The sequence below is a fragment of the Typha latifolia genome, chromosome 10 (assembly GCF_019914945.1).
Source record: "Typha latifolia isolate L0001 chromosome 10, TyphaL0001v2, whole genome shotgun sequence".
Classification (NCBI taxonomy): domain Eukaryota; kingdom Viridiplantae; phylum Streptophyta; class Magnoliopsida; order Poales; family Typhaceae; genus Typha; species Typha latifolia.
This window is the reverse complement of record NC_133095.1, coordinates 8,859,626-8,871,110: the sequence shown is the minus strand read 5'-3', so window position 1 is coordinate 8,871,110 and position 11,485 is coordinate 8,859,626. Positions and strand designations below refer to the sequence as shown.

General features: G+C 41.4%; 1 protein-coding gene across 1 annotated transcript; it reads right to left on the bottom strand.

Annotated features, from left to right (window-relative positions):
* Positions 1-6,992: 6,992 nt before the first annotated feature.
* LOC140796520 (uncharacterized) lies at positions 6,993-7,702 on the bottom strand. Its single transcript, XM_073149565.1, has 3 exons — positions 7,481-7,702; positions 7,287-7,366; positions 6,993-7,218 (listed from the first exon to the last, which is right to left on the bottom strand). The coding sequence occupies exons 1-3, from the start codon at positions 7,700-7,702 to the stop codon at positions 6,993-6,995; spliced, it is 528 nt and encodes a 175-aa protein (XP_073005666.1).
* Positions 7,703-11,485: the final 3,783 nt, after the last annotated feature.

Sequence of the window (11,485 nt, the reverse complement as noted above, 5' to 3'; positions counted from 1 at the left end):
TACGTTTAGTTAGGATCTTTTCTTCTTGCATTAGTTGTTTGTTTTTATTAAAATTAAATTCCTGTAGGTCGCGTTCGAACGTAGGAAGGGTCGCGTTGATGGATAGAGATGCCACATAGAGGAGATTGCGTGCTAATCTTAAACTTGCTCAAAACTGTATGAAGCAAGTTTATGATCGTAGCCACAGGGAGTAGGAGTTCGACATCAGCAGTTGGGTGTTTGTGAGGGTACAGTCGTATTGAAAGGTAACCTTACGTCCGATGCGTAACCAAAAGTTAGCTCATCACTACTTTGGTCCATTTCGGTTGTATTGGTCCGGTTGCATATCGTTTGGAGCTGCCGGAGGGGTCGAGAGGGCATCCTGTCTTCCATGTTTTATTGCTGAGGGAGCGAATTGGAGATCATGTGGTCGTTGGATCAATTCTACTAGAGCCATTGGAGGAGATAGAGATCGTTGAGTCAGTTCGTTTACTTGCTAGATGCCGACGACGACATGGTACCAAATTGGAGGTGGAGATTCTAGTTGAGTGGCTTGGCAAGCCATCCGATGAGGCGACATGGGAGTTGGAGACTGATATTTTGGAGTGTTTCCTCGACTTTTCACCATGAGGGCAAGATGGGGGAAGCGTGGTCGGCTGATACGTTTAGTTAGGATATTTTCTTACGGCATTAGTTGTTTATTTTTATTAAAATTAAATTCATGTAGGTCGCGTTCGAACACAGGAAGGGTCGCGTTCAAATGCCCTTGCGAACGCCTACATCAAGTTCGCAAATACATAGAAAGTATATTGTGCGTTTGAACGCGGTGGGGCGAGTTCGAACGCCCGCATTCGAATGTCTGCATCACGTTCGCACATAAAGAGAACGTTTTTTAGTGCGTTTGAATGCAATCGGGCACGTTCAAACGCGATCGGCGGGAATCTTCTAAAATTAGGGTTACATATTATTTTAGGACTTGTTGGCTAGCCTCTATATATATGTGGATGGCAGCCAAATTCATTAGGCTATTGGAATATTAATTTCTTGCCTCTCTATCATCTATCTACCCTAATCTCTCCCCTCCATCTTCACTATCCTTCTACCTCTACAGTTGGTAAGGTTTCTCCTAACTTCTAATCTCTCTCGACTGTTGAGCCACCCCTCTTCTTTGGGATCTTGACCAATTAGTTCCCTTTGTCTACTTCTCTTAATCACATCCACCATCCACCTTCATCTCCATACCCATTCATAACCCTAACATCCACTCCACCCGTCACCAACACCATCACCCATATTATTCTGTGTTTTCGTCTCTCATAAAGTTCGAATCTGCAAAGGGTATAAATACAAAAGTTGTAGATCAGGAAGTTACGGATCTAACCCAGCTAGTTTTGTAATTTTCAGACTCTCGAAAAATATCTGATGAATATGTTCCCACGGTTACACAGACTAATTCCTATAATACATTTAGATCTTGAAGGAGTCATTTTGTAGCCTATCTTTAGTTTGAGAGCCTATCAAGTGGTATCAAGGCTTATCACATAGTAGAGATGGGTCACAAAATTGCTGGGGTATGATTATGAAATCCAATACAAGAAGGGAATAGAAAATATAGCGACGGATGCACTATCGCGCCAACCCGATACCGCCAAGCTTGCAGCCTATTTATCTCCTATCTTTCCCTTCCTTGACAAGCTGAGGTATGCATGTACATCTGACACATATGTTTTGAGATTGTTGCAGGAGGTGTTGGATGATCTAGAGCACCATTCAGAGTTGGAGAATCGAGGCAGTTTGTTGCTGGACCGCGGATGCATTCAAGTGCCCGCAAATGATGGGTTACGACAGAAATTGTTGGTGCACTTCCACCAAACTCCAGATGCTGGTCATGAGGGTGTCTTGAGGACTTATAGCAGGATATCTCAGAGTTGCATGTGGCCAGGATTGAGGCGCGATGTAAGGAGTTTTGTCCGTGCTTGCGAAGTCTATCAAAGGGCTAAAGTAACTACATTGAAATTGACCGGATTACTTCAACCTTTACCTATACCGGACCATGTTTTGGAAGATATTTCTATGGATTTCATAGAGGGTCTTTCATTGATACGTGGTTATTCTGTTATCTTTGTGGTGGTTGACAGATTGAGTAACTATGCACACTTTTTGGCATTGTCACATCCATTTTTAGTCATGTCAATGACTAAAATTTTTGTGAGAGATATTCTTTGGTTACATGGCATGCCACGCACGATTGTCTCGGATCATGATCATGTATTTATGAGCGACTTTTGGACTGAAATTTTCATATTACAGGAGACTCGATTGAACTTTAGTTCGGCCTACCATCCACAGACGAACGGCCAAACTGAGGTAGTCAATCGAGGCATTGAGCAGTACTTGAGGTGCTTTGTTAGAGAAATGCTAAGACGATGGTTAGAGTTCTTACCATAGGCGGAGTGGTCCTACAACACCGCGTACCATAGCAGCATTGACATGACTCCATTTGAGGCGGTGTATGGACGCACGGCTCCGACATTGCGCGCTTATGATCTAGTGGCATCTGCAGATCATACGGAGGTGGACTTAGCTTTGATAGATAGAAATGCCACATCTTTCTAATATCATACTAGTCAAGTCTCCAACTATGGCAGTGTAATCACCTGAATGCTCCACCTGCTACCGACCTCAGGTGTAGGCCACTAATATGATACTATATAATATACACTCTACCCCTAACCCCGGGTTGAGTAGGTAAAAGGGCACTGCCTAACTGGGACTTGACTAATAGTGATACGTGCACGTGGTGCCATGACTTCTATTATTTAATTAACATAATCATCACAATAACAGATATTATAAACAAACATATAGTCTATCATACATGTGCATTAAGTGATAAATAATACAAGTAAGAACTGACATGTAATTAAATGCAAATATGAGATGTCATATAAGATTCATAAGAAAACGACATTTAACTAGCACAGGTAAGATATGACATAAGCATGCATTTTTAAAGATTATTATAAAATGCTGGAGGCCAAAACATGCATATACAGTATTATATAATATATCCTAATTTGATAAAAGTGTCTAGAGGATAAGACTACTCACCTCTCATCATAAGACCTAACACACGTATCCCTCACGTCCATCAATCAACTGTCACACATCACTAGCAAGATCCACGGGGTCTCAAATAAGGGGGTTTGGAGTCTAAAAATGTTTAAGTAACATAAAGTTAGTTGTTTATCCGATTATAATCTGTTCAAGTAAAATACAATATTTTATTAGGTTTAAATTTGATTAGATTCATAGGATAAATTTAATTGTGATAATATTAATATGCTATTACCATAATTTATATTTATTTACTAAAAATCCTAGTTTGCTATTTATAGAATAAGTAATAAGTAAATAGTAATTTATCTCCTTTTTGTAAATAACCAAAGACGACTATATATATATGATTTAATAAAAATATAATTATAAAAAATAATATTATTAATACTTATTTTGTAATACCTACTTTTATTTAATTAATCATAAATTGTACGCAAAATAGTCATTATCCAATTATAGAAAAATAATATTCAAGTCTAGTATTCCATTTTATACTAACTATTAGATAATAATAATATACTAAAATTAGTTATATAAAATATAAATATAAATAAAGATTATTATGAATGAAACTACATATATTAATCTAATAAATAATAACTAAACTATAAATAAATTTATCAGCAATATTTATAACTAAAATTAATAAATTATTATACTTAAAATGCTTAGTAAAATTATATTAATGAGTATAAATTATCAAAATAATTAATTATCTAAATAGACTAATTTAATTAACATTAGAAAATAATTATATATAAAAAAAATAATCCTCTTTGCTATAGTGCTGGGCTCGGCCCAACACTATTGCAGTAAGAGGAGGAGGAAGGACCAAGAATGTAGAAGAAGAAGAAGAAAGGAAGAAGAAAAGAAAGAAAGAAAGAAAAGAAGGAAGAAGAAGAGAAGAGAAAGAGGAGCGGAGTGATGTGCGGACCCGGGTCGGCGGGGAGGGCACCGGCCGTTGGTGGCCAACTAGATGCCGGCGGCTCGGCTCCGACAAACCTGAGCCCAAAGCAAGAAAGATAGAGGGAGAGAGTGATAGGTTCTTTTACCAAATGATGAGATCCGGAACCAAAAGATCAGCTATGGAACAATTCCTTAAGATCTGAATTTATTGTAGGAAGCAGTCCGCGCAACTGTAGGAAACTATTCGTCAGATATTCAGCTGAAATAGATAGAAAATTACAAAACTAACTAGGTTGGATCCGTAACGTCCTAATCTACAACTTTCGTATTTACGCCCTTCGCAGATTAGAACTGTAGCAGAGACGAAAATATGGAATAACGTGGTGATTGTGGTGGTGAAGGGTGGAGTGGATGTTAGGATTATGGATGGGTATGGAGATGAGTGTGGATTATGGAAGTGATTAAGAGAAGTAGATGAAAGGAATGAAGTGGTCGAGATCTCAAAGAAAAGGGGTGACTCGACAGTCGACGGAGATTAGAAGCGAGGAGAAACCTTGCCAACGGTACATCGCGTTCGAATGCACTAAAAAAACCCCTTCTCCTGTATTTGCGAACACGACACATGCATTCGAACGCAGGCGTTCACATGGCATTCAGAAGGGCGTTCGAACGCAACCTACATGAATTTTATTTTAATGAAAATAAATACCTAATATAATAAGAAAAGATCCTAACGAAGTGTATCACCCCATCACGCTTCCTCCACCTTGCCCTCAAGGTGAAAAGTCAGGGAAACGCTCCAAGATATCAGTCTCCAACTCCCATGTCGCCTCATCAGATGGCTTGCCAAGCCACTCAATTAGAATCTCCATCTCCAATCTGGTACTATGTCATCGTCGGCATCTAGCAAGTACTCGAACTGGCTCTACGATATCTATCTCCTGCAATGGCTCTAGTAGAACCGATCCAACAATCTCATGATCTCCAATGCATTCTCTCAATAATGAAACATGAAAGATAGGGTGCACTCTCGACCCCTCCGACTGAAATACCCACTTTCAAAATTCATGTGTTCCTCACATGGAGAGTTCCACATGATTCTCATGTGACCTGTCAATGAAATAATCTCATAAAGTATCTGGATAAGTTTAGAAATACCATAATAATCCAACAAATAATCCAAAGTTATAATTATCACAGGCCTCAACAAGCCTCTAAGAATACAAGTCCATACACAAATTTTAAATATAAAACCCTCGCAGGGGCTAAGTCCAACTAGAAATAACAGAATAAACAATACTAAATAGGGAAATAAATATGCTGCTCCTCGATATCTGCGTCCTCCATAATTAGCTCTAAAATATTTCTACCAAAATGGCAGTGAGCACGGGGCCCAGCAAGTAAAATCGAATAGTAATCTATGAATCTTGTATTGCATGATAAATGGAAATGCAAACCCATAAACATGTTAAGGAATGTGTACATTATAACTTTTAATAACTTTCATCATTATAGCTCAATTTACATAAAAATTCACATAGAAACTGAGTCACAATGACATGTCTCACAAAGCATCATAAAATCGATGAGGACTAGTCATCTAGCAATATTATCGCCCATACATGCCTGGCAACGCTGCATATGACCGGTTGTTTGTGGCCATCAGACTTAGGACCCCAGTCATAGGCCCATCAACACCGCTCTAGTAAATCATCGCACAAAACAAAATCATCACATACGGTGGATAAGAGCACACAGCTCGATAGATGCCCTGACCCTGCATCCTCGGGTACTGCTAGAACTATAACCCTACCTCTCAATCATCTTTTCTAATATCATACTAGGCTAGTCTCAACCTAGGGCAGTGTAATCACCTGAATGCTGCACCAGCTAACGGCCTTAGGTGTAGACCGCTAATATAATACTAAATAATACACTCTACACTTAACCCTGGGTTGAATGGGTGAGAGGGGCACTGCCTAGTTAGGACTTGACTAACAATGATATGTGCACGTGGTGCCATGACCTCTATTATTTATTATATCATGATCATCAAAATAACATGTATTATAAATAATGCATAGAGCCTATCATACATGTGCAATAAGTAGTAAATAATGCAAGTAAGAATTGTCATGTAATTATTACAAGTAAGAAATGACATTTAATTAATGTAGGTAAGAAATAACATAAGTATACATTTTTTGTAGACTAATATAGGGTTCTACTCGCTTGGGATATCTCTGGAATCCGTCTCTCTCCTAATCAGTCAGCTCCTCTTGAATTTCAAGATCCTCCCCGCATAATAATGGGTATGAAGATTGAGATGAGGGGGTTTTGGTTGGCTGCCAGCGCTCCGGTGACTCGCTGTCCGCGACAAAGGCTTCGGCCGCTCAAAGGAGAAGAGAGAAAGCAGTGGAAGAGCGAGAGAGAGATGTTGCGAAAAGTAGGAAAACTCAAGGGGAAAGGGATTTAAATAGGGATGAGGAGGAGAGGGGAGCGGAGTGGAGTTAGCTCCACTCCGGCGCAACTCTCTCCCACCTCTCGCAACTAACTGCGAGAGGTAGGGGAGAAGGAGAAACAGTCAGCGCATGCACCAAGTGCATGCACTAGCAGCTAAATTTTTTTTATATACGGGTGTTACACCGGTAGCTCCAAACGATATGCAACCGAACCAATACGCTCCAACACCTAAAATGGACCAAAGTAGCGATGTGCTAACTTTTGGTTTCGCATTGGACGTAAGGTCACCTGTTGATACGGTTGCACCCTCACAAACACCCAACTACCGATGTCGAACTCCTACTCCATATGGCTACAATCATAAACTTGCTTCATGCGGTTTTGAGCAAGTTTAAGATGAGCACACAACCTCCGTCCTATCTGTCGATACCACTGGATCATAAGCGCTAATTTTTTTTTATACACGAGTGTTACAACTACTCCCAATAAAATAAAATTTTCGTCCTCGAAATTACGTACCGGAGTTATCGTAAGTGTGGATAAGTGGACTGGATCTCTTCCTCAAACTCCCATGTAGCTTCCTCTACACCATGATTCCGCCAAAGAACTTTGACCATTGGTACGTTTCTCCTCCGAAGCATATTCACGCATCTATCAATGATCCGAATTGGCTGCTCCTCATAAGACAAATCCTTCTTTAGCTGAATAGGTTCCTCTTTTAACACAGATAGTGTAAATATTTCATTAATACTGACACATGGAAAACATTATGAATTTGAGACAACTCTGAAGGCAAATCCACACGGTATGCAACTAACCCTATCCGCTCTAGTATCTCGTAAGGTCCAATGTATCGAGGGCTCAACTTACCCTTCCTCCCAAATTGGACATCTCCTTTCTAGGGCAAGACCGTGAGGAAAACTCTATCTCCAACCTAAAATTCTAGATCTCGACGTCGACGATCTGCATAACTCTTTTGTCGACTCTAGGCTGCTCGCAAATGCTCACATACCTTTCGGACTTTATCAATGATTTCCTGGATCAACTCTGAGCTCTCTATCTTCCGCTCTCCCACTTCATCCCAACTGATAGGTGTCCAGCATCTCCGACCATATAAAGCCTCATATGGGGGCATCCCAATGCTGGAGTGATAACTGTTATTATAGGCAAATTCAATCAAAGGAAGATGCCTATCCCAGCTATGTCCAAAATCAGCAACTGAAGCACGCAACATGTCCTCCAATGTCTGGATCGTTCACTTTGACTGGCCGTCGATCTGAGGATGATAAGATGTGCTGAATTACAATTTAGTACCTAGAGATCTAGTAAATTGCTGCCATAATCTGGATGTAAATCTAGGGTCCCGATCTGAGGTGATAGAGACAGGAGCCCTGTGGCGAGCAAAGATCTCATCTCGAAATAAGGTAGCCCGCTGCTCCATGAAATCTGTGGTGTTAACTAGAAGAAAATGAGCATACTTGGTCAACCAATTACAACTACCCATCTGGAATCTTTCTTCTTTATAGTCTTCCGCAGCCCAACCACAAAATTCATAGTGATATGATCCCATTTCCACTCAGGAATAGGTAGAGGTCTAACAATCCCTACAGGTCTTTGGTGCTTAATTTTTATCTACTAACACATCAGGCATCGGGATACAAACTCTGCTATGCTCCTCTTCAGTCCTGGCCACCAGAAAGACCTGCGAACATCATGATACATCTTCGTCTCCCCAGGGTGGACATTGTACGAAAGTCTGATGAGCTTCCTCCAAAATTTCCTTTCAGAGTTCACTCACATCTAGCACACAAAATCTATCTCCAAACCTCAGGGTTCCCATATCATCAATACGAAAAACCTCTTTGCCCGAATTTTGGACTTACTGAATTATCTGTAGAAAGTGAGGATCCTCCACCTATGCAGTCTTGAGCTTGCTCTGCTAGAAATAATAGGAATATCAATCCTTTACAAATCCTTTAAGATGCCCCCTCCGCTGAGTGATCAAACAAGCCAAGTTGCCCATAGACTTCCGGCTCAAGGCGTCAGCTACCACATTTGCCTTTCCTAGGCGATAGCTAATAGTGCAGTCATAATCATTTACTAGTTCAAGCCATCTATGCTGCCTCAAGTTCAGCTCCATTTGGGTGAAAATGTACTTCAAGCTTTTGTGATTAGTGAAAATCTCACACTTCTCCCCATAAAGATAGTGCCTCCAAATTTTCAATGCAAAGACCACTACTGCTAGCTCTAAGTCATGAGTGGGATAATTATGCTCATAATCCTTGAGTTGCCGTGAAGCATAAGCGACAACTCTGTCCTCCTACATCAAAACACATCCCAGGCCCATGTGTGAGGCATCACAGTAGACCTGATAGCCCACTCCACTACGAGGCACTATGAGAATAGGTGCATAAGTAAGTCTTCTCTTTAGCTCCTCGAAGCTTTCTTCACAATCATCCGTCCACGCAAAACGCTGGTCCTTCCGAGTCAGCCTGGTAAGAGGGCTCGAGATTTTTGAAAATCCCTCCACAAAACGCCGATAATATCCAGCTAGCCCAAGAAAATTGTGCACCTCTACCACGGTGCTTGGCTATTTCCAACCCAAAATTGCTGTGATCTTGCATTGGTCAACTCGGATGCCTTCTCCTGATACCACATGCCCTAGAAACATCACCTCGTTCAACCAGAACTCACATTTTGAAAACTTGGCAAACAACTTTTTTTCCCTCAAAGTCTCTAATACCAACCGGAGATGCTCCTCATGCTCCTACTCTGAGACTGAATATATCAAAATATCATCAATGAAGACCACAACAAATCGATCTAAGATTGGATGAAAGACTCGGTTCATTAGGTCCATGAAGACAGCTGAAGCATTAGTTAGCCCAAAAGGCATAACCAAGAACTCATACAAATCATAGCGAGTGCGAAAAGTAGTTTTAGAGACATCCGCTTCCCTAATCCTTAGCTGATGATATCCAGACCTCAAATTGATCTTCGAAAAGACTCGAGCTCCACGCAACTGATCGAAAAGGTCCTCAATACAAGGTATGGGATATTTGTTCTTCACAGTCAGTTGGTTTAGTTGCCGATAATCAATGCAAAGACAAAGAGTGTCATCTTTCTTCTTAACAAAGAGAACTGGAGCTCCCCCTCCCCAAGGTGATGAGCTAGGCATGATAAACCCCCGATCCAGCAAATCACCAATCTTTCCTCTAAGTTCCTCCATTTCTTTTGGAGCCATGCGATAAGGAGCCTTGGAGACTAGTCCTACTCCTGGAATCAGATCAATGGTGAACTCGACTCTCTTGTCCGGTGGAAGCCTTCGAATGTCCTCAGGAAAAACATATGGAAACTCCCGAACCACCAACAAGTTAGTTAAGGCTTGGGCCCCACTAGACTCATCAGACATGATTGCCACTAACTGCGGGTGGTCTACCTGTCGATCATTAAACAATTGACACTCTATGCCATCATTAAGCTGCAAAATAACTTCCTTGTTGTAGCAGTTAATGCTGGCATGATAAGCGGCTAACTAGTCCATACCCAAAATCAAGTCAAAATCATACATCCTAAGAGGTAAAAGGTCTGCTCTAAAATCCCATTCGCCAAAAGTCAGAGTGCAAGGACTATAAATTTGACGAATCTCTAAAGAATCACCCATTGGGGTAGCTATGACAGAGGTTCATCAAGAGGTTCTAGGGTCATATCAGCATATCTCAGAAATGAGGTAGAAATGAAAGAATGAGAAGCCCTAAGATCGAATAGAATCTTAGCAGTATGAGAAAATAATATCATAGTTCCTGTCATTGCATAAATAGTTTATAAACAAAACTTTTTTATTAAGTTAGTAATAATTATGACATCATTATTACTATTATGAGAAAGAATTAAGGAACAATTTGACTTCTATTTAAGAGTAAATTCTAAAGAAGCATATTTAATTGTTACCTGTCGCCACATCATTAGATGCCTTTGCATCCTACTCCGTCATGGCAAATACTCGTCCAGTACGTCTGCCTCTACCCCTGTTAGAGTTCCCTGATCGTGCCCAGCCACGTCCTCTACTCGTAGCGGTACTAGCTTTTGAGGCTCCAGAAATAGCTGGCGTAGTCGTAGTGACTGACCCACCAGCTAACAGAGGACAACGGGGTTGAATATGTCTTGCCTGTCCACAATGATAACAGGTCACCTCCCGAGTACCTAAACAATCTCGAGATAGATGTCCCTTCCGACCACATGTATAGCAAGTCCTCTCCTCCAAGGTAGGTCATTGCGTAGATCCTCCGCTACTAGTGCTGCCTATAACCGCTACTGGCCTCCCGGTGCTGACAGAAGGTGATGCCTTATTAGGTCCGTCCGAACTCTGTGAGCCAGATCTGTTCGGAGTTGCACTAGAACTGGCACCACCAACATAGGGGTGAAACCTCAGTTGATAAGAACCAGAGGGTCCACTCCAACTCGATCCGCCTCCTTCCGGATGCCCATCTAAGCGACTTGGACGTCTGCCCACTCGCTCCTGCCACTGAGAATGCTCCTCTATTAAATCTCTCTCGGCTATCCCTGCGTTCTCCACTAGCTCCGTATAAGTTAGGTTCCTTGCCATATTCACCTGTTTACGGACCTCAATCCGTAGTCCCATCTTGAATTGCTCAGCTCTGGCAGCATCATCTGGCAGAACTCTAGGGCAAAAATAGGACAAGGTATTAAACCTTTCCTCGTACTGAGCTATAGTCATATTCCCTTGTTTTTAACTGGGTAAACTCCCATGTCAGCTCAACTCGGAGGGATGCTGGAAAGTATTTCTAGTCAAAGGCATCTGTGAACACCTTCCATGTGATGTACTCTCCCATAGGTCGATCTGGCATCAAGCGCTCAGTGGCACTCTTCCGCCTCCCCATGGAGAAGAAAAGTGGCGAAAGTCACCTGCTGATCCTCTGGACACCTGAAGGCAGTCAGGATCTTCTTCACATCCATAAGCCACATGTTCGCCTCCATGGGATCACGTGTTCCTCAC